Source organism: Piliocolobus tephrosceles, chromosome 14 (genome assembly GCF_002776525.5).
Source record: "Piliocolobus tephrosceles isolate RC106 chromosome 14, ASM277652v3, whole genome shotgun sequence".
NCBI lineage: Eukaryota > Metazoa > Chordata > Mammalia > Primates > Cercopithecidae > Piliocolobus > Piliocolobus tephrosceles.
The window spans coordinates 64,775,659-64,798,994 of record NC_045447.1 but is presented as its reverse complement, the minus strand read 5'-3'; the positions used below and the strand labels follow the sequence as shown (position 1 = coordinate 64,798,994).

General features: G+C 38.9%; 1 protein-coding gene across 2 annotated transcripts in view; it reads right to left on the bottom strand.

Moving 5' to 3' along the window:
- Positions 1-6,041: 6,041 nt before the first annotated feature.
- Positions 6,042-23,336, bottom strand: part of TTC39B (tetratricopeptide repeat domain 39B) — a 135,804-nt gene continuing 118,509 nt past the window's right edge. For both annotated transcript variants that reach the window (XM_023213118.3, XM_023213119.3), the window contains 4 exons: positions 22,900-23,008; positions 18,631-18,748; positions 15,947-16,063; positions 6,042-14,460 (listed from right to left, as the gene is read on the bottom strand). In XM_023213118.3, the coding sequence (XP_023068886.2) occupies positions 14,370-14,460; positions 15,947-16,063; positions 18,631-18,748; positions 22,900-23,008 (435 nt within the window). In that variant the 3' untranslated portion in view covers positions 6,042-14,369. The remainder of the gene's footprint in view (positions 14,461-15,946; positions 16,064-18,630; positions 18,749-22,899; positions 23,009-23,336) is intronic.

Genomic DNA, 23,336 nt, shown 5'->3' with positions numbered 1-23,336 from the left:
ATGGCTGTGTTCTAGAACACTACTTATAAAGTAGCCAATCTTGGCCCGGCACGGTGATTCACGTCTGTAGTCCCCAGCACTTTGGGAGGCCGAGGTGGGTGGATCACCCGAGGTCTGGAGTTCAAGACCAGCCTGGCCAACGTGGCGAGACCCTGTCTCTACTAAAAATACAAAAATTAGCTGGACGTGGTTGCAGGCACCTGGAATCCCAGCTACTCAGGAGGCTGACAGAGAAGAATCGCTTGAACCAGGGAGGCGGAGGTTGCAGTGAGCCAAGATCATGCCATTGCACTCCAGCCTGGGCAACAAGAGCGAAACTCTGTCTCAATAAAATAAAATAAAATACATAAAATAAAATAATAAAATAAAATAAAATAAAATTAAATTAAATTAAATTAAATTAAATTAAAATAGTAGGCAGTCTGTCTGAGGGCCTTAAATTGCCAACTCCTGCATTATATAATTTACTCATCCTGTTTACTGTGTAATGCCTGACCCATCCCATTAGAATATAAGCTCCACGAAGGATGCAATCTGTTTATTCACTAGTATTTTCCAAGTGCCTGGAGCCGTCTGACAGGAAACAGTAGGAATTCAATAAATATTTGCTAAACAAAAGTGTAATCAGGGAACATATAGCTGTGGATCACTTTTCAAGTAACCTAAACCAGAGTTAGATTCCAAATCATAGATGATATTTTGGGGGTATCTTACCTGGGTTATAATGGCCACTTACCCTTAACTGTCTCACTCACCAGCCATAGGGGGAACTTCCAGCAGCCATGTTTGTTCCAAATGACCCTGTTCTCTTAGTCACAATTGTTTGAAGGGAGGGTCACCACACCTCTCCCAAGCTAGGCCAATAAAAACTCCCCCTATGAGGACTTGGAACCTGTACTGAGAAAGAGAGTCACATATGTGAACTCAGAACCATGGATAGATATGGTAGAATTGTACCTCCTGTCCCCTTGAATCTGGGCATAACCACATGACTTGCTTAGACCAATGAAATATGAATGGAAATGATCCATGTGAAAATTATGGATGGAAGCTTTAAAAGTCAACATGATTTCCAACAAATGGTGATGGGACAACAGTATATCCACACGCAAAAGAATGAAGTTGAACCTCTACCTCACATCATATACTCAAATTACCTCAAACTGGATCAAGAAACCAAACTTAAGAGTTAAACTACACAACTCTTAGAAGAAAATGTAAGTATACATCTGTATGACCTTGGATTAGGCAATGGATTTTTAGGTATGATACTAAAATCACAAGCAACCAAAAAACAAAACAAAAACAAAACCAAAAGCAGATAAATTGGACCTCACAAAAATTCAAAACCTTTGTCAAAGGACACTATCAAAAAAAATGAAAAGACAAATCACAGAGCAAAATATTTGCAAATCACATATCTGATAAAGATCTAGTAAGAAAATCAAATTTTAAAATGGGCAAAAGCTTTGAATAGCTTTTTCTCTCCAAAGAAAACATATAAATGGTCAAAAAGTATGTGAAAAATGCCCAATATCATTAGTCATTAGAAAAATACAAATCAGGCCGGCGTGATGGCTCATGCCTGTAATCCCAGCACTTTGGGAGGCCGAGATGGGTGGGTCACCTGAGGTCAGGAGTTTGATACCAGCCTGGCCAACATGATGAAACCCTGTCTCTACTAAAAATACAAAAATTAACTGGGCGTGGTGGCGCATGCCTGAATTCCAGCTACTTGGAAGGCTGAGGCAGGAGAATTGCTTGAACCCAGGAGGCAGAGGTTGCAGTGAGCCAAGACCACTCCACTGCACTCCAGCCTGGGTGACAGAGCAAGACTCCATCTCAAAAAAAAAAAAAGAAAAGAAAAAGAAAAATACAAATCAAAAAGCACAATGAGATAACACTCATTATTTTGTATTTTAATACAAAGTAAATTTTGTATTAAGGGCAAAATTATAGTTGTAAATAGGTCAGTGTTTGCCTGGACCTAGGAGGTTGAGTTTAGGGATTGACAGCAAAGGGACAAGAAGGAACTTTTTGAGGTGATAGGTGCGTTCTAAAACTGGATTATGGTGATGGCTGCACAAAAGCACACATTTTATGTAGACCTGTATTTTAAAAGGAGTAAACTTAATGGTATTTAAATTACACCTCAATAAAGGCATTTTTTGTTTTTTAAGTCAGTATGCAATTTGCCAAACTTCTCTTTGCCATGGCAATGAGTTTAATTCTACATGGTGAGGATCCAATGGCCTCCACAGTGCAGAACAAGGTTCTCTACTGACCAAAAATGCACATGTAGTATGAGCAAGAAAAAAACTGTTATTTTAAGCCACTGAGACGTGTGGGGCTGTTTGTTACTGTGGCATATCCTAGCCCATTCTAATTAATACAGAAATCAGTCCAGAGATGGTATTGGGTCAAGTTAATATTAAGTTTCATTAATTAAGGCAACAGGAATGAGTAATGTCTTAGATATGCTGTGGTGTGGTTATTTGGCATATGACACTGTGTCAAATAGAATAAATTTTTTAGAGAATTGTACTACTGGAGAACCACCTGCACTGAAAAGGGCTGACTTTTTGAAACTTAAAATGATCCTTTGGCCCCTGTGTGAGGCAGGAAAAGTTGAGAAAAATTGTTCCGCTCCTGGGGAGGGCAATTTCTTTGACAGCCTCTTCAAATACGTCCAAGAAAAATTACAGGAAAAAAAAAAATCTCAGAAGGTGAACCCAGATGCCACAGAGACTAATGAACAAGAGCACTACTCCAGGAAATGGGCTCAAGGCCCAATCAAAGAACATTCTCTATTCTCAAGCTATGGAAACTCAAAACATGAGATTTCAGAATCTTTACAGACCAGTGCTCACTGTGGCTTCCCAGGCTTCACTTTTCACCTTCTAAGTGGGAATGTTCACTGTGGTTATCCCACTTCTGTTCAACCAGTGTTCATTCTGTGTTGCTATAATGGAATGCCACCGACTGGGTAATTTACAAACAAATTTATTTCTTAGTCCTGGAGGCTGGGAAGTCCAAGGTCAAGGGGCCCACATCTGGCAAGAGCCTTCATGCTGTGTCATCCCAAAGTGGAAGGCAAAAGGGCAAGAGAGTACAAGAAAGCAAGAAAGTAAGAGAGCAAGAGAGGGCCAGACTTGCTTTCACAAAAACCCACTCCTGCAATACCAAGCCCTCTCCCAAGATAACATTAATCCATTCATGAGGATGGGCCCTCTTCACAGTCCTATCTTTTAATACCATCACTATGGCAATTAAATTTCAATGAGTTTTGGGGGGCACATTCAAACCACAGAAACCAACCAGTACATTGTGTGTTGAGGGCAAATAACTATTGGCCGGGCGCGGTGGCTCAAGCCTGTAATCCCAGCACTTTGGGAGGCCGAGACGGGCGGATCACGAGGTCAGGAGATCGAGACCATCCTGGCGAACACGGTGAAACCCCGTCTCTACTAAAAGATACAAAAAACTAGCCGGGCGAGGTGGCGGGCGCCTGTAGTCCCAGCTACTCGGGCGGCTGAGGCGGGAGAATGGCGTAAACCCGGGAGGCGGAGCTTGCAGTGAGCTGAGATCCGGCCACTGCACTCCAGCCTGAGCAAGAGAGACAGACTCCGTCTCAAAAAAAAAAAAAAACTATTTAGCTCACGGTGTCCAGATCAATTGCAGCCACATTTGGATTCAAAATAAGACAAGAGGGCATGTCACAGAGATGTCACAACCAGAAGGGATTTTTTTTTCCTCCCAAACAGAGTCTCACTGTTGCCCAGGCTGGAGTGCAATGGCGCGATCTCGGCTCACTTCAACCTCCGCCTCCCAAGTTCAAGCGATTCTCCGCCTCAGCTTCCCGAGTAGCTATGATTACAGATGCTTGAAACCATGCCCAGCTAATTTTTGTATTTTTAGTAGAGACAGCGTTTCACCATGTTGGCCAGGCTGGTCTCGAACTGCTGATCTCAGGCAATCTGCCCACCTCACCCTCCCAAAGCACTGGCATTACGGGTGTGAGCCACTGCGCACAGCCCCAGAAGGGATTTTTTGTTGTTGTTGTTGTTGTTGTTATATCCCTTGGTGCAGAAGTGAGTGTATTTTGTTTGCAGGAAAAAGAGTGAATCAGGTATCTGGCAACCAGAAAGATAGTCATTTGTGCTATTCACCGTCTACTTCTGGTGCTTCTTCCAGACACATTAGGATTGTACTTTCCTGCTCAGTTGAAGTTAGGTAAAGCTGTGTGATTTGCTTTGGACATGAAATATGTGTCACTTCTAGGTGGAAGCCGTAAGACTAAGACAGCCAGTAAAAAGGGGTCACTGGAGAACCTCTAACCAGCCTGGGCACTGGGAGGAGTATGCACTGGGGTGAAGCCTCAGGAAGTTCAGGTCATTTGCAGTGGGGAGGAGCCTGGCCTCTCCTGTTCCAGGGTGGAATGTGGGATTCAATCTGTGAGGAGGGAAGCCTACTAGCAGGACTCTTGCTTTGCTTTAGAGTTCCTGTTTCCCTTTTTTTTTTTTTTTTTTTAAACCTTTTCACCTAATAAACCCTGCCATCTCACCCTTCAAAGTGTCTGCGAGCCTAATCTTTCATGGTAGTGTAACAAGAACCCGGCTTTTAACAGAACTAAGGAGAAAGTCCTACAACAAGACCATTTTATATACACCATGCCTCCTTCCTCTTTCCATTCCGGATAGTGGAGTCTCTGGCAATCCAGGGCCCTGTGTGAGGATAATGTGGAGCTGGTCCCTCACTGGCCTGAAACAGATGATGGAGCATGAGAGGAAAAGAAGCCTTTGCTGTTATGGATATATTCCTCCCATCAAGTCTCTTCAGGAAGCACAGGAGAGACAGAAGAAATATTCTCCAAGTCGCCAAAGCTTTTCTATTCTGAATTTTAAAACTTCCTGAGCATTTCCCACATTCTTGCCCCTGAATTCCACAGGCACCCTTTATCCATTACTAGATGGTTGTTCAAGCTTTTGTTTTTAAACAAGCTCAAGTTGATTACACCAAGTTGTAACTGATGCATTCATAAATCTATCAAGTTACTCATGCCAAAGAACAAAGGAAAGACAAGCAGGAAAGCATGGGACACACTGGGAGAATCAGAGTGGACCCAGCCCAAGTGGGAATGTGGCAGAGACAAGCTACCTGTTCACCATACCTATTGCCTCTTTTTTCTGAGCCCATGGCTAGACTACATTTCTCTGCCTATTTTGTCATGAGGTAAAGCAGTGACTGAGTTCTAGCTAATGGAACTTAAACCGATATGTACCACCTTCCTCACACACCCTTCCATGCTTTGTCCCCTTCAATAGCTTGATGCAAAAGACCACAGTGACCTTAGCAGATGTGTGAAGACAGCAGAGCCACAAGACTGAAAGAACCTCGATTACTGAATCACGTCATGAAAACCCACCCACTGACAGAAACGACTGGTTTGTGACGGACATCTGTTCGCCCTAACTCACACAGGGGAGGAGGGGAAGAATTTAATGTTGGATTAGCCTTTTGTGGTTTTGCATACCCCCTCCTCTGATCCTCCTTAGAGCTGAATTAAGTAGTGGAATGGTCCCCATTTTACAGCTGGGTTAGGCAAAGTTCAGAGAAGTTAATGGCTAGGGAGAGGGAACATAGGCCACAACCTAGCCAAAGCCAGGCTCAAATATAGATCTCCTGATTCCCAGAGGCTACTACTTCTTCCACTGCACTATACCTTGAATGCTGAAGATTCCTCCTTAAACTGAACATGTCAGCAGCTAATCTTTGAGCTATTAAATAAATTACAAAAAGATGATAGAAAAGGCAATCCTTCCTTGAGACAACTGTACCATCCCATTTATCTCTTCATGCCCAGGACTTGGCCACGAACTCAGTGCAGAGAAGGGCCTTCATAGCTGTATGTTATGATTTTTTAAAAAAAAGTCTTACCAAGAAACAAAAATTCAAGTTCATACCACATTGGCAATTAAAGACCAGCAAAACAGATGTTGTGTACTGCTTCCACATGAAGATCAACCAGAGTAAGACTGCAATTCCATCAAGTGTAATTTATTTAAATAAGAATTCAATTGCATGTTAAGTAAACCAGTTGTAGCAATATGAAAATATAGAATTCTGAGGAAATCTGGCAAATTAAACCTGTATCTAAATGTAGCGTATTCTGTAATACTACGAAATGAAAAATAAAATGTGTTGACTTTCAAGTCGGGATGATTTATTTGCACTTAAAAATATAATTTCTAAGAAGATATCTGTTTTCAAAATCGTCCTAATGGTAAAACTGGGCTACAGGAACTGTTGTCATCATGTTGAAATTTTAGATTTTATATTAGCATTAGCTTAAAAATCGTAGATGATAACATTAACACAAAATCAGCAAGAGAATACTCATTGGGAACAGTTTTTATGTTAAAAATATCAGAAGTTCACAGTTTTCTTCTTTTTTCCTGACTTACATTGATAAAATGCTTTGATAGCTACAATCAATTTCACTTTCTAGTACCAGATCCAATGCCTACTTGATCAGCAGATGGATGTTACTAACACATTCATTTTATATAGAACTCACACATCTTCAGTTTCTAAAAATGTTCTGCTCTGCAAAACTGTGACCGCTGAGAATGGGAAAGATAGGAGACTAAAATGTAATGAGAAGAGAAAAAGATAAAATGCTGACAATTTTTACTAACAGAACATTAAATTATAAAGTACATACAGGTAGCTTTGATGATTCAACAAGAAACTTCACATTAGTTTACAAAGTGCTATGGCCTCTAATTTTATTTTTGTTTAATACAAATGAAAGTGAAATCCACACACTATCAAAGAATTCTGAACTCCTTCTACATGTCAAGTTAACAGAGGTTTTTAGGTGAGCAGACCACAAGACAGGTTTATTTTGTACGGTTTAAGGCAAAGTAAAATCTCCCAAATGAAACATCTACAAAATACATTTGCTTTGAGAATAAATTTCAGTAATAAGAAAATACTTCTCACTTATTAAATATACATATTTGCCTTTACATTTGATTTAGCAACTTGAATCAAAAAATGCAAGTGTTCTATGAACATCTGCAAATCAGTATTTTTAGACACCAATACATAAAATGAGTCAGTTTTCATTCAGGTGTTTGGATGTCAACAGTCAGCAAAAGAAAAAAAAAAAACAACAGACTACTTATGGAATTTTCCCTAACACAATATGAGAATGCAACATATTTTTTGAGAATTAATTTTTCTGGGCCATACATATCAGTGAAACACATATGTTCTCCTTCTGTAAATATTAATAAAGAGAACACAACAGTGCATAAGCCATTAAATTTAACCAACAGCCTAAGATTCAAAATGTTTACCATAATCTCTGTTTATGTAAATTATTTTCTTAAAGAAAAAACAAATCGCTCTACAGAAAGTAACTGTTTACTTTGAAGAATACATCACTTTGGGGAAAAAATGTGAATAAAAGCTGAACTTGGCCAGGCGTGATGGCTCACACCTGTAATCCCAGCACTTTGGGAGGCTGAGGCGGGTGGATCACCTGAGGTCAGGAATTCGAGACCAGCCTGACTAACATGGAGAAACCCTGTCTCTACTAAAAACACAAAAATTAGCCAGGTGTGGTGGCACATGCCTGTAATCCCAGCTACTTGGGAGGCTGAGACAGGAGAATTGCTTGAACCCAGGAGGCAGAGGTTGCAGTAAGCCAAGATCATGCCATTAAACTCCAACCTCGGTAACAAGAGTGAACTCTGTCTCAAGGGGGGAAAAAAAAGCTGAACTCATTTATTATCCCCAAAATTGCTACCTGGACGTTTGTCTACATTAAAAATAGGAATGACTTAAAATGTCTACAGGATTTCCAAGGCAAAGAGTGTCATACCTTCAAATTGAGTAAGACCATTGTATTAGTCCATTCTCACACTGCTGTGAAGAAATATCTGAGACTGGATAGTTTATGAAAAAAAGAGATATAACTGACTCAGAATTCTGCATGGCTGGGAAGGCCTCAGGAAACTTACAATAATTAAGGAAGGCAAAGGGGAAGAAAGGCACCTTCTTCTTCACAGGGTGGTAGGAAAGAGAAGTGCTGAGCAAAGGGGGTAAAGCCCCTTATAAAACCATCAAATCTTGTGAGAACTCACTGTCATGAGAATAGCATGGGGGAAACTGCTCCCATGATTCAGTCACCTCCCGCTGGGTCCCTCCCAGGACACATGGGGATTATGGGAACTACAATTCAGTAAGAGATTTGAGTAGAGACACAACCAAACTATATCAACCATGCAGCACTTCATAATAATACAACTCCTTTAAAAATGAAATAAGTAATATTCTTTCTTATACTCTTTCTTTTTTCAAATTTTTTGGCTATAAGTCTGCTACACTGAGACCAATTTATTCCTTTCCCAAATGGTGCCCAACAGACTACCAATAATTAAAACTAATTTACTAGAAAATATTAATCAGCAATAAAACTGAAGGTGTCCCTGGGATATGCCAGCATCTCTTAAATTCGTTGTTTAAATTAGTGTTTCTAAAAACTATGGCATTAATATACAAGGTGTACCGTATGTTAATATTCAACAAGTTTTACATAATGAAATTTGTTTTAAAGTGCCCTGATTTTCCCTATTAAATATCCAATCTGTAGGCATTCTTTTTAGTTAAATACAGTAAGCCAGCTGCTTTGATTTCTCCATGCAATGTCCTGTTACAGTATTACTATGCTAAACACATGTCATGGGTACATTGTAAGCAGAAGGGAATGGGGCATAGACTTCCTCTGAAGCTAGATCCACCTATCTCCTCTTGATAATTCAGGCCAAGAACCTGCTCAGCCATCTCAGTCCACTAAACAGTCCTTGCATCATTTCTTTCTGCAGTTATTAAGTTACAAAATGACTAGAATGGACTTCAACAGTCCTCTAAGAGGAGAGTCTGTCAAGATCAGACAGCAACTGCTCAACATAAAAGATATCTTCCCTGATGATGAATTCTCATGTGTCCTTTTCATTACATTTCAAGTTCAACATTTCAAAGTAACTAAATCTAACAGCAAATGTGTAAAAGACAAAACTGCCAACAGTAGGCAGCAGAAACAAGTAATCTAACACTTAAAGACAAAAATATGTAAATAACTGGACTCGGGGAGGGAGGATTTGGAGAAAAATCCTGCATTTCTTTGGAAAGAACTGTATAAAACAATGTCTATTTATTATTTGTAAGTTGTTTTGTATATAGCTATCTATAGATACATGTATCTTATGAAGAAATATCTAAAGAGATTAAAAATGTCTTAATTATATATATGCATATCACTTAGGTATCATACACATTCAAAAATAAATTATTCTCTAAGTGGGTAACATGTGTCTACAAACCTTTATTTTATATATATATATATATATTTTTTTTTTTCCTTTTTTCTTTTTTTTGAGACACCACCTCACTCTGTCACCTGGGGTGGAGAGCAGTGGCATGATCTTAGCTCACCGTAGCCTCAAACTCCTGGGCTCAAGTGATTATCCCACCTAAGTTTCCCCAGTAGCTAGTACTACTAGTGCACACCATCATGCACAGCTAACTTTTTTTTTTTTTTTTTTGGTAAAGATAGGGTCTCACTATATTGCCCAGGTTGGCGTCAAACCCCTGGTCCCAAGTGATCCTCCCACTTTGGCTTCCCAAAGTGTTGGGATTACAGGCATGAGTCACCATGGCCAGCCTTTAAATAGTAATATTGGCCTAGTTGACAGAGTCAATGTTGAAACATTAATAACAAAGCAATTGAAAAGGTTTCACTAGATTTCTCAGAATAATTTTATCTTAGAAAATATTGGGCCAGGCACGGTGGCTCACATCTATAATCCCAGCACTTTGGGAGGCTGAGGCGGGCAGATCACCTGAAGTCGGGAATTAGAGACCAGACTGATCAACATGGAGAAACCCCATCTCTACTAAATATACAAAATTAGCTGGGCATGGTGGCACATGCCTGTAATCCCAGCTATTTGGGAGGCTGCGGCAGGAGAATTGCTTGAACCCAGAAGGCGGAGGTTGCAGTGAGCCGAGATTGCACAATTGCACTCCAGCCTGGGCAACAAAAGCAAAACCCTGTCTCAAAAAAAAAAAAATATTAATCATGAAATCTATCTTCTCAAAGATGTGAATCACTCTTCTATGACTCTAACAACCGTACTTTGTAAAAAAGTAAAGAATGTAAAATCAAATTAAAATCAAAATCTCAAAAATAAAATTTCTTATTCTAGTACATAAGGAGTTTGGCGGAGGGAGGGCAGAATAATGTTCAAATATGCCAATGACACTGATTATCTGCAGATAAACATGATGAAATGAAAGTATAAGGGCACTTAAATAGAAAAAGCAAACTTCACAGATATGTATGTGAAGCACAAATCAGGTGATCATAGTAGACAGCAAGTAAAAGCCAGAATTACCGAAAGCAGGCTATTGGGAGGCCTTTAAGAAGTGCAGCATGTATGAGTGAATGCTCTGTTAGCATTCAGCACCATTCCCACATGTGCTGTAAGCCATTCCGGGTGCTCCGCAGCCATGTGTGGCAAGGGGCTACTGTATTGGACAGAGCAAGGCTGAGGGAAAACAACACGGCTTACAGGCTCATGAGGACGAGGTAATTTTCTAAGATCCATTCCAGGCCCAAGGAATCACAAAATCTTAAGGTATTAAAGCATCACTGGAGTCTTCATTAACTCATTTTAACTAAATGTATTTGAATTTCAGATTTCTAAATATGGAGACTATAAATAGGAAAAAAAAAAAAAAAAGCAGAAATACAGGCAGGGGAAAATGAATGAAGTATTAGATAATTCCAGAAAGATTTTCCAGTTGGCCACAAAGACCTTTTTAAAAATTATTTTTAATGTCCAAGCTGGGGGAAAACCCTTCTATTTATGAAGATCGACAGACTAGACTCACTTTAAAAAGGAGTGGATCATGAAGTCAGGAGATCGAGGCCATGCTGGCTAAGCAAAGCTACATGCTGGGCAGGAGAATGGCCTGAACTCAGGAGGCAGAGTTTGCAATGAGCTGAGATTGTGCAACTGCACTCCAGCCTGGGTGACAGAGTGAGACTCCATCAAAATAACATAACATATCATAACATAACATAACATAACATAACATAACATAACATAACAGGAGTGGAATCATAAGTATTAACACCAGGGATTGTTAGTGTCTATCACAACTACCTCTAATAGTAGCTTTGAAAGAGAAAACATTCACTTTTATTTGAAACGGTGGGGGGAGCACTTTTTCTTCACACACTACACTGATTTGAAGCCCTAATAGAAGAATCATAGAATGACCTCAAAGTTCAACTAGTGTAAGCTTCTAGGACAGGCAGAAATGGCAGTCACATTAGCCCTGCTTAAACTCACCCCTTTGCAGAAGAATTGGTCATTGATTTTAGACTGTTGGGTTTTCCGATAATGAAAAATCTTACTTGGCACGGATTAATCTGGAATTCAGCTTCCTACAGCTTTTATCCACTTGTCTCATCTCTGCCCTCTGAGGACAAAGACAGGATCAATGGACTTAATTTTCCTATATAACTTGGAAACTTCTTGTATCAAGGAGCATAGAAAACATTAACATATATGTTCAGATAAGAGCTGATGCAGTTCACCTTTCATTCATTGTCAAGGGGAAATCATGCCTTCCTCGTCACCATTCCTACAAAGCACAATGTTACTTAAATTTATACAGCACCAGTCAGAACCCTGCCTCTCCATTAAGGGAAAAAAAAAGGCAATTATGCCAGGAACTACAGGAAATGCACTGTCAGACACAATGCGCAACCCAACCCCATCATAAATGCCCCTCAAAAAGCTAGATAAAACTGTCACTTCAGTATTCATTCTTCACAGAACACCCTAATAACTCCAAAATGCAGTATTAGCTGATGCCACAAGAAGTCGGTGCCACTACAATATCTTGAACATAGCAGGAAACACAAATATTTGTAGCATTTTGATATTACAGTACTAAAAGATCCACTGGATATACTCTCCATAAAGAATAGGAAATAAAAATAAAACAAAATATAAATAACAAAAAAGATTTTTATATGGAGATGAACTTCTTTTATATTTGTTTAGTAATGCAGAGTTAAAATAAAAATGGCCATTCTAAGCTTAAAATTCTTTCATTTTATATCCAAGTGAATTTTTTTACTGACTTGCAGCTTCTCACAGTAATAATGTAAGAATATATGTTCAGTATACCCACAGTCACAATGTAGGTGTATGCTTTCAAAAATAATGTTAACAAAGCTCTTCTAAGAACTTTATAAAGTTTTTCCAAAGCTATACACAAATAATTTTTAATGTATTTTCCACTACTAATTATAATGACAGTTAATTTTATTTTCTATTTTGTCTGTACCTAAAGTTGTATTATTATTAACACATTGATATCTACCACCATAGTTTTTGAAAGGGTGGTACTCTGACTTGAGTTCTATTAATCATCTTTCATTGGATATACATCCTTAGTGTCGGTCAAGAATTGGTACCTTGAAGAAAACAAGCCACACACTGCTTGATACATGTCCATGTGGCCAGGAAACTGCTTGATACGGGTCCATGTGGCAGGGAATGGCAGGAGCAAGTTCGTCTAACCTGGGTAGCCTACTGTCAACATCAAACACATGAATACACAGAAAAGTATTTGAATTTCTACGCTTCTTTCATTTTACAACACAGACCACAGTATCAGCCAATACTTTTGTGCTGATACTGTAATCCAGGCATAAAAAACCATAATTATTATAACTCATAGTTTTGTATAGCCTTTTACAGTTAACAAAAAGCTATCATATGTTTTATCTCATTAAGCCCTCACAAGTACCAAACACTATGCTGCTATCCACACTGGGGCAGCTGAACCACGAAAAGCTGAGCTACTTACTCCGTGTCATGGAACTATTAACCCACAGAGATGAACTCCTGAATCCCAATATGTGGCTCCTTCTGTTCAGCTGCAGAGGCTTCTGTGACAAGTTATTCCTCAAAATGGAAACAGAAATAAGGCCCAGATTCATCGACTCATGAATTGTCTTTCCTCACTCTGGATGCCACAACACATATGTGTGGGGAGTGGGGGACAATGGTGATGACTGAAAAAACACTCCAAGTGGGAATGGTTTGCATTCAACATTTTAAAGTCATTTGTTGAAAATAAATACCTAATACATAGACTCACAGTTACAAAACTGAAAGAGACCTTGAAAAGTCATCTGTTCTTTAATCCAGATTTCACAGAAGAAAATACGGTGACACACAGGGCACGGCGGACTCCCTCAAGGTCCCCTCACTAACCGCTAACGGGTAGCAGAACCAGGACCATACAGGGTGTCAAGTTCTCTTCTGCTCCATGCTCTGATTCTGTTTCCCAACTAAGGGACTAAGAAAGGTCCAGATATCTACAAGGAGACATCACAGTGCTGGAGAGATTAGAAAACTAGGTCTTACCAACATCTTAAGTGTAAAAATTATTGATATTTTACATATCATTTAAAGCAGCAGGAACTTTACTTCCTAGAAGAAAATTAATCTATGTATGTATTTCAGGCTCTCATTGCTAAGGTTAAGAAAAATTCCTAAAATATGACACTTTCTTCCCGTTAGATACACAGGGGTTTTTGAATTTTGTTATAATAGACTTAAGTACATTCAAAATCAGTCTCTCCAAAATGCCACCACCTTTAATCAAATGAAGAGTAAAAAACCATTAACTGAATACTGGATCATCCTTTATAGATACAGGTCTCTTCAACCCATGAAGTACATTACTTCCCATCCGTGTTCGTGTTCTCAGACTGTATTTTTCAGAAGTCTTCTGAAGGTCACTGCTAAGTTATTTTAAATGTAAGTGATATTTATTTATCTTCTGAAATTTAAATACTAGGCAACAAAATATCTCAAAAGTTTAACTACCCACAAATCTAAAATTGGCTCAACCTGTAAGCTATTTGCTAAACAATATCAATTTCCACATTAAAAAAATAAATAATCTAATTAGACTATTGCATCTGCAAGTCTTTCAAAAGACTTCTTCACTCCCCAATTCAAATCTAATATGAAATTCTTTTGGGGGAGGCAAAATACAAGAATTGTCTAGATAATATAGAATGCCATTCCATAGGAAAAAAAATTAGGTAGACCAACAGCAAATCTCTCAGATGATAGAAAATATTGACAATAAAATTAGTTTTTTGTCTCTTATTCACAAGATCACTTTTCCACTTTAACATAAGATTGAATCTATAGCAGATTGCCGATGCTAATTGAGGGAAAATTCCATCCTTCAAGTTCTGATCAATCTGAGGAAGGTTTTCTCCAGAGGTGAAGAGCTGCCTGAATTCTGAAGTGTAGTCTGGACTCCAAGGAGTAATCTTTGTAGTTGTTCCTGAAGACAATAACAATAAAATTGTATAGACAAAATTTATTTATATACCAGGGTACCACCACTGTCCCATTCCGCTCTGTGATCTGATTATTTACTTTCAAACTCTAATATGCATAACAGATTCTGGTTCTGTTGGGGGGTTTTGGGGGAACTGCAATAATGTGCATTTCTAGAAGCTTCCTGGTAGTCATCTAAAGGTCATACTTTGAGTAGCAAGGTTCTGCTTAATTACCAAACCATTCATAAGCATAGCAAGAAGGTTGTGAGAAGGGCTGAACGAATTTTGTGAACTAGTCCTAAATAATTAGACTTCCTTTTTTAAATTGGAAAACTTTTTCTTTCTTTTTTTTTTTTTTTTTTTTTTTGAGACGGAGTCTCGCTCTGTTGCCCAGGCTGGAGTGCAGTGGCGTGACCTCGACTCACTGCAAGCTCTGCCTCCCAGGTTCACGCCATTCTCCTGCCTCTGCCTCCTGAGCAGCTGGGACAACAGGCGCCGGCCACTACGCCTGGCTAATTTTTTGTATTTTTAGTAGAGACAGGGTTTCACCATGTTAGCCAGGATGGTCTCGATCTCCTGACCTCGTGATCTGCCCGCCTCGGCCTCTCAAAGTGCTGGGATTAAAGGCGTGAGCCATCGCACCCGGCCCTGATATTTTTTTCGTCTATTTAATATCTCCCTCTAGCTAACAGAGCAGAAACGATGCCTGCTTAGTTTATAGTTGTCTCTCTAAAGCCTTTACTAGTGTCTGACACATAATAGGTGCTCAGTGAATAATTGCTGAATTTGAATAAATGGACAAATCACTGTTGATGACCTAGAGCTAGTCTGGCATTCTTTCTCTACTGCAGGAAGTGTTCAAGGCAAACAGGCCACAGGGTTTTTGCCTTACCTATGTGATCCATGACCACAGGTCTAAAAGCTATTGCCTACCAGAATGATAAAAATACTTTGAAACTGCCATGATAAACAGAAAAAAGAGAGAGTCTGGGTAAGATGTGCAAGCTTCACAAGATCGATGGCTCTTCAAGGAAATAATAGGTATGGCTGAATACACTGAAGGCTGGCAAACAAGGACCCAACGGCCAAATCTAAACACACCCATTTATTTACATATTACCTTCTATGACTTCTTTTGATATAATGGAGTAGTTGCAATGGAGACTTTATGCTGTAAATCTAAAAATATTTACTCTCCAGCCGTTTACACAAAAAGCTGGCCAACCCCGATACAGAATAAAATAAGTTAGAAATCTTTCAAATAGATGCCCATAATCGTATCTGTAAATAGTCACAGGGTGAGGCAGTAAGAGGGTTGGAAACAGCACAATTACAGCAAAAGCCATAAGCATAAATGTTAGCAAAAGTAGCATTCTTACTAATTTGACATTATTAATTTTTAAGTATATAATGTTACTGCTGTTGTTACAGCAATATTGACATCTCTGACTCCATAACGATCAAGGAAAAGCTGCCTTCAACACTTACCTTGCAGTTTCTAGGAACTTTATGGCCCTGTCAATTTCCCCCTGGCTTTTATACAAAGATGCCAATTCAAACAAAGTGAACGGCACTAGGTAGTGGTCATACTTCAGTAGCTTTTCACTGAAAGAGTGGAGGAAAAGCAAGTAAATCTTAACAGAACAAGAAATACACATTTTCTAAATATATATTATTCCCATTCCTCAGAAAATCTGTGCAGCACTAAGTCTACTACCATAGAAAAGCCGCCATTGTATAGTTATAGAACTCATTAAACTATGGCAATAAATAATGTTCTTTTCATATATTAATCTTTTATTCCTTAATGTAAACCCAGCACTGATGGTTGATTGCTGTCTCTTAGGTAAATCAGTGCATACAGATCTTTGAAGATTAACCCTAGAAATGGCAAGATCATCTTTCTGAACATGCATGCGTTCAGAAAATGACTCCATTTAGAAATAAGAAAGTTGTATTATTTTTAAACTAAGGTTCAACTCCCTTTGTATTTTCAAGCCTTATAATGCTTTAAAAGGCCAATAAAGAAATGGTCAACACTTCTGTTTTCAACACCATTATGAGAACTCTCTGGTTATAAAACATCTAGAAGCACTGAAAAAAATATATAACTAACACCATTTCAAATGCATAGCTTAGCTCACCAGAACATAAGAAAAAACCCTCAAGTGTCAAAAACAGCTAGAATTGAAAAAGTGAGACTCTACATATGTGGGATGATGCTGAATGAGCCCTGTGGTCTGCCTCCATCTGAGTCAAGGGCTTTGTACCCTAATGTCCATGCAGGAGATGAGGCCTTAGGCCCTCAGAAAGCAGGGAGTTGAAACTGAGACCTCTGTTTAAAGCTGGGATCCTTACAGTACTACTCCTTAAGAGAAAGGCAGGTTAGAACAAACCCACTCACTGGCAAACGAGAAAGACAAAGACAGTTGTCTCCCTGGCCAGCACTTTCGATGAGAAGAAAAAATAATTCCTTAGGAAATTAAAAACCAATAGGCATGCCCACACTGAATGCGCAATTCAAATTTATATTGTCTAAATGATCCAAGAAGTAAACAAGAAATTAACATGAAAGAGGCCCTGGGCAGAAAAAACCTTTAGGGTACCTGACAGAAATAAAATGCAAAATCACTGTAGAGCAACTCTTCCTCAATATAGTCTCATAGTAATCTCAAGATAAAACTCCAATGAAGGTGAGTTCACAATCCAAAATTATAAAGCACATGAGCAAACAATTCACTATGAGATTCACAGACAAAAAAACAGCACAATAGGTCATCCTTTTGATCATCCTTTTAATCCTTATAAAAACACTAATAAAATAGAATTCCATGGATACTTCTTTAACATGTTTACTAATTACAGAATATTAGTAAAGACGGTACATTTGGGAAGTATTTTGTCTTTATTCTTATAGGGGCACCAGTCCTCTATATTCCCATCAATACCGTCAGGAAGAAGGGGATCAGGTGGCCATGGACGGAAGGGCACGTGACACAGCACAGGATGTCCACCAGCAGTCTATGGCTGAGGCTGTTTTGGCTTGCAGAATATTTTCAAAAAATTTGAGGCAATATTTTAAAATCAGGTGATTTTACATAAAATCCAGATTCCAGGCTTTTCATGAAAAATGGTAGGGATTATTGCTATTGGGCCCACACTGTGCAGAGCAATAATCCAATAGAGCTGAGGAGTGTGGCTACACCCTTCAGAGAAAACACCCTAACCTACAGAGCCTACCAATCCTATTCCTGCTGCCACTCGGCTGGCCTGATCAAGTCAGGTTACGTGTCTGGCCCCTGTAGATACTGCCTTTGTGCAGAAAAGGGCCAGGGATCAGAACCTTGATTCAACTCTACGGTTAGTAATGGAGCAGGACATCATCATCAATGCTACTGGGGGGGGAATAAAACCAGAACAAAACTCAATTGTATACAGAAGAATTGCCCTTTAGCAAAAGAGAGAGAGAGTGCTCATCATATGACTCTCTTTCCTGCCACATTATTATCACGGTGATGGCAAGTCTGTTTACTCAGCTCTGAATCCCTAGAATCCAGCACAGTCTCTGGCACAGAGTGGGTGCTCAAATATCCGTGGAATAAATGCATTTGGGCAAACAAATGCATGAATTAAATCAGTATTGGAAGCCAGGCATAGGAGCACACACTTGTAGTCCCAGTTACTCAAGAGGCTAAGCTGGGAGTATCTCTTAAGCCCAGGAGTTCCAGGCTGTAGTGAGCCATGATTGTATTACTTGCACTCCAGTCTGGGCAGCAAGGAAAGTCCCCCATCTCTTAAAAAAAAAAAAGAAAAGAAAAGAAAAAAAAAAAAAAACTAAAGAAGTATGCAAAAAATAAAAAAATTAATGAGTAGCAGAGGTTCAGTATGATGCTGCCAGAGCTTGGCTAGACACCTGTTAGTTGAGCTATAAATACAGTTTTTGTGAGTCATCTTTAAACACCAAGTAGAAATACATAAAGCCATGTTCCACCTAGACCATAATTTTGTTCACGAGGAACATAAACAACAACAAAACACTACTGGATTTTCTTTCTGGTAATACCAAGTAAGAGTTTAGCAGTAAGAGATAAAAGCATTTTGCATCACTTTCTCACAGCAATTCCCCAGAAACCACAATTTGGACTTGGGTTGGTTTTATTGTTTGGTCTTACCTTTCCATAACATGATTGTAACACAGTTCAGCTTGCAAGGGCCGCTGTAAGTTCTTGAGGCAACATCCTTTAAGTAACTTCACTAAGCACTCGTCATCCACAGAGAAGTTGTTAAAATCTTAAAACAAAAAACATACAAAGGAAACACACAAATAAAAATACTTTTTAAGATCTTAAGAGAAAGAATAAAGTTTCAGAAGGATCATTTAAAAATAAGGAAAATAATTTTTAGCATTTGTTATGCCTCACTAAATAAAATACAATGAAATTATTTTAAATGAAAAGAGCTGGGCACAGTGGTTCACATCTGTAGTCCCAATGCTTTGGGAGGTCAAGGTGGGAGGCTCACTTGAGCCCAGGAGTTCAGGATCAGCCTGGGCAATACAATGAGACCCCATCTGTACAAAAAACTTTTTTTAATTACTGGGCATGATGGCATGCGCCTGTAGTCCCAGCTACTCAGAGACTGAGGCAGGAAGATCACTTGAGCCCAGCAGTTCGAGGCTGCAGTGAGCTATGATGGCGTCACTGCACTGCAGTCTGGGTGAAAGAGCAAGACCCCATCTGATACATACATACATTCCTACAATGCTGAATTTACTATAAAAGAACACCATTTTATTAAGGAGTTCACTCTATCCACTTTAAAATATTCTTCAGGTGGTCATACTCTGAGGTTTGTGACCTTAGATACCACAACCAGAAATCTGAACTCTAAATAAAGTAAGAGTTTTATTAATCCTATAAAAGGTAAAGCCATGAGGAACAAGAAGGCTGCCTCCTCCTGTTGTTTGGCTTCTGTGTTGGCTTCAATACAGCAGTGGATAACACTTCCATATGGAGAAGCAGATGGCCTTATCCCCACTAAAAATTCAGGAAGTAGAATACCCTCTCCAGATCATTATGTTTACTACTTATCAATTCTCCCAGGTTGTGTTCTTTTGGGGGGAAATTATGCCATAAGATTAAACCAAATGGTTCTGAAGTACATGAAAGGCACCTAAAATCTCCACAAACTTCTAACTGCTTGAGGAAAATGTCAAGGATTTTTTTCACCACTTTTTCCCTTTTGAAAATGCTCTCACCTTCTACAGCCCAAGGCAAATATCTGTTAAACAGAAGGAATCATATTATGTGTGACATCTATCTGACAAAGGTAGCCATTCCACATTTACACTTTTGAAATTTTCTTGCAAGTTACAGGCAAGTACAACATTATTCCAAGACAGACTGACAATTTACACATTTCAGGCTGTGACAGTAGAGAGGACGGCAGTAAAGGGAACACACGAGGCCTTGGGAGTCGCTCCTATTGAAATCCGCCTGCTTTCAGCACAAACCTCAGAAATCATCACTAACACATGCTGGCAGTTTAGATGGTAAACCACTTGTCTATGGAGATTAACGATGCTACTTAACCAATCAGAGGGGGTTACTTCTAGGTGCTGAAAACTGAATATTCACCTCTAACTTTCAAGCTCTGATAGGTCATTCACCCAGAAAATACAGGTATCAATAACACATTACCTTTTCTATTATTAATTAGAATCATTTTTCTACCAAAATAAAATTCTATCCATTGCTTTTAATCATGGATGTTAAAATAGACATTCAAGAAGTAATATCTTTTAGGACCTAGAACCAGAACCAAACCAAAGGGTCCATATTGGATGCTAGCTTGTAGTATCATTTTTATGCATTCTACTGAGTTTCCCGTAGCATTGTATCGACAGTTTGTGTTATGACAACATTCTGGTGCTCTGTGAATGATGATTTTGTTGAGGAACAGACATAACATCATGGGAAGTTAAAATACCAGTAAAGCCGCATGTAACTTCTATGATGAACTTGAGTTAGGCATATGGCAGGTGGGTTCAAAAATACCACATTGCTCCAAAAATCTCAGATGGCAAAATCATTATTTCCTCCAACTACAGACCATTATCTAGCAGATGATTATTTTCCCTCGAAGTATAAATGCTTTGTCATGATTTTCAACCTCATGAATGTGTTCATAGATGAGCATTTCAACACATAACGCACATGTAATATGTTTCCATTTAACATTCAAAGAAAATTACATGATAAAGCTACTAGAGCACAATTTTATCACAAAAGATCTGCTGAACTTTTATGGTAGATAGGCTGAGAAATAGGGAAATTTGAACCCCAAACTACAAAAAGTATCTATGCTGAAATTTTTAGAAGCTAGCTGAAATGCCCCCAAGAGAAAAATCTGAAAAAAGATTTAGAAAGTAAAAAATCATAAAGTCAGTATCACTTTCCCTTTTACATAACTCTCACAATATTTGCTATATAATTTCATTAAGCAAATTAGTCAAAGTGGAACTTCTGGTTACATGTTGAATTTAGTTAAGATTTCAAATGAAACACTATAGGAATTAATACCAAATGCCGACTCCAGGGACGTCACCAAATTCTGTTCTATCTTCAAAGTTCTATCTTTTGGATCAGCGGCCAGCATTTAATAACTATGGCCAGAGCATTGCAGAGTAGAAGATCAGTTGTATCGTCTACCATCTTTTACTTTAGACACACTTGCAAAGCTAGGAGAAGCCAATACATAGCCAGTTTCTAATAATGGGGGTGGGGGATGGGGTGGAAGATGATGTAACCTTGGGTTTCCAACTTCTCTCCATTTTCCAACTTCTCTCCATTTTCTAATTATGGACGTTTTCTTCCCTGCTCTGAAGGATAGAAGCTTAATTACTAAACTGTCCTAACAGTTCAAGGTGGCAAGGAGAGCAGGAGATAATCTTCTTGCATAAAACGACTCCTAGAAGAGGTCATAAGTTTCACATGCAATATCTGGCAAAGGTGATCTTCAGAAAATGAACTAATTATTTCACCCAGAGAGAGACACACTAAGCCAAAACTGTGGGTAAGTATGGCATGTCTGTCTGTCTGTCTCAGCTCCCTCCTGCCCTGCTTAAGTATCTCTAAAGCCTATCATCTCAGCATGTCATTAAGAGAAAAAGGAATGGGTGGAGGGGAGTGACTTGGTTTTCTACTTTCCACTGCATTTTACTGGCATAGTGTGATAAAATATATTTCCCCTCAAATTTTGCCCTCAACAAATGGTGGGTTGGGGGCGGTGAAGAGCTTGCTCAAATAGGAGGCTGGGCTCCTGGAGTGCCCATCTTTTTCCAGTTAAGAAAAATGAGTTAACTGTTAAAAATTTTCCCCATCATTCCTGAATATCTATGCCCTTTACCATGTTTATCATCACAGAAGTTCTCATTTTACTTATGTGGTTAGAATATTACAAAAGACCATTTCTCTTGGGATAATACCTAAGTGACTTGGCATAGAAAAGAAATATAACACAGGCTATCACTTATGGCATTGTTTACCCCTCTTAAAAATACAGAATCAAAAAATGTCAGGGCAAGGAAACAACTTTGGATAGCATCTGGTCCAACACTCCACCCACTTCACAAGAAAACAGAGGTGTTACCCGGAGTCTGACGGCTGCAGAGCTAGACTATAAGCCCAGACTGCCTGATTCTGATTCTCCTTTTACCACATCAGTTGCTTCCAGTAAACTGAAGTGTGGCCTCTAGCACAACCAAATGTAATAGGTAGAATAAATTGTGATAACATTTCACCTTGAAAACTATTCCCAGTGTCTGCAGAAACACACTAATGGTTAGACAGCAATAAGGAGGAATAGAAAGAGTCGCAGCAAACTCAACCCAGAGAGAAGTGCATGTTTCCTTGTGATGCTGTAAAATTCCAATGCTGGGCTTCCTCCCTTCATCTTTTTTGTCACAGTTTTAAGATATAGTTCACATACCATACAATTCACCCATTAAGAGTATACCACTCAGTGGTTTTTAGCACATTTACAGAGTTGTACAGCCATCACCACAGTCAACTGTAGAACACTGTCATCACCTCCCTCCCCAAAAAGTTATCATAACCACTTCCATCCTCCATCCTTCCATCCTCCATCCCTAGGCAACCACTCACCTGCAGTCTGTCTTTATAGATTTGTCTATTCTGACTATCGTGTAAAGGGAACCATATAACGTGTGGTCTTTTACAGCTGGCCTTTTTCCCTTAGCAAGATGTTTCCAAGGTTCACGCAGTTGCAGTGTCATTCCTCACCCAGACCCCTGCAACTCAAGCTCTTTGTCCTTGTGATGTATACAAATTAATGTAGGCAGATGTGCACAGGGAAAACACAGGACAGGGGTCTGTCTGAGCAGAGACAAAGGCTCCTTGGTGCTTACTGTGTATACTTACTTTGACTTTGTAAAGCTGCCTCAGCTTTTTCAACAGTTACCAACAGATTTTCAGAAAGGTCTTTTCTTTTGCACACTATTGAAAAACCGTTCCAGACATACATCATTTCCTAATGAGGAAAAATGAAAACCATTTGCAGTTATATGAGGTTATTCAATGTCCTTTATGATCCCCAAGCAATGTTCATGTGTTTTGCCTTGGTTTCTAGGAACCTCAAGACAATATTTACAGATAATTTTCCTTTCTTTTTGCCTTTTATACTGTGAAGTAATTCAGTATATGTTTTTACCAAAAACTTAATTTACTCATTCATATAACAAATATTTATTAAATATCTACAAGCATTTAATTCTTTTGGAAGGTAATAGAATACAGATACAGAAATATTTTAAACCGATACCATGAATAATTCTGTTTAATGTAAACTTTTGTTGTTA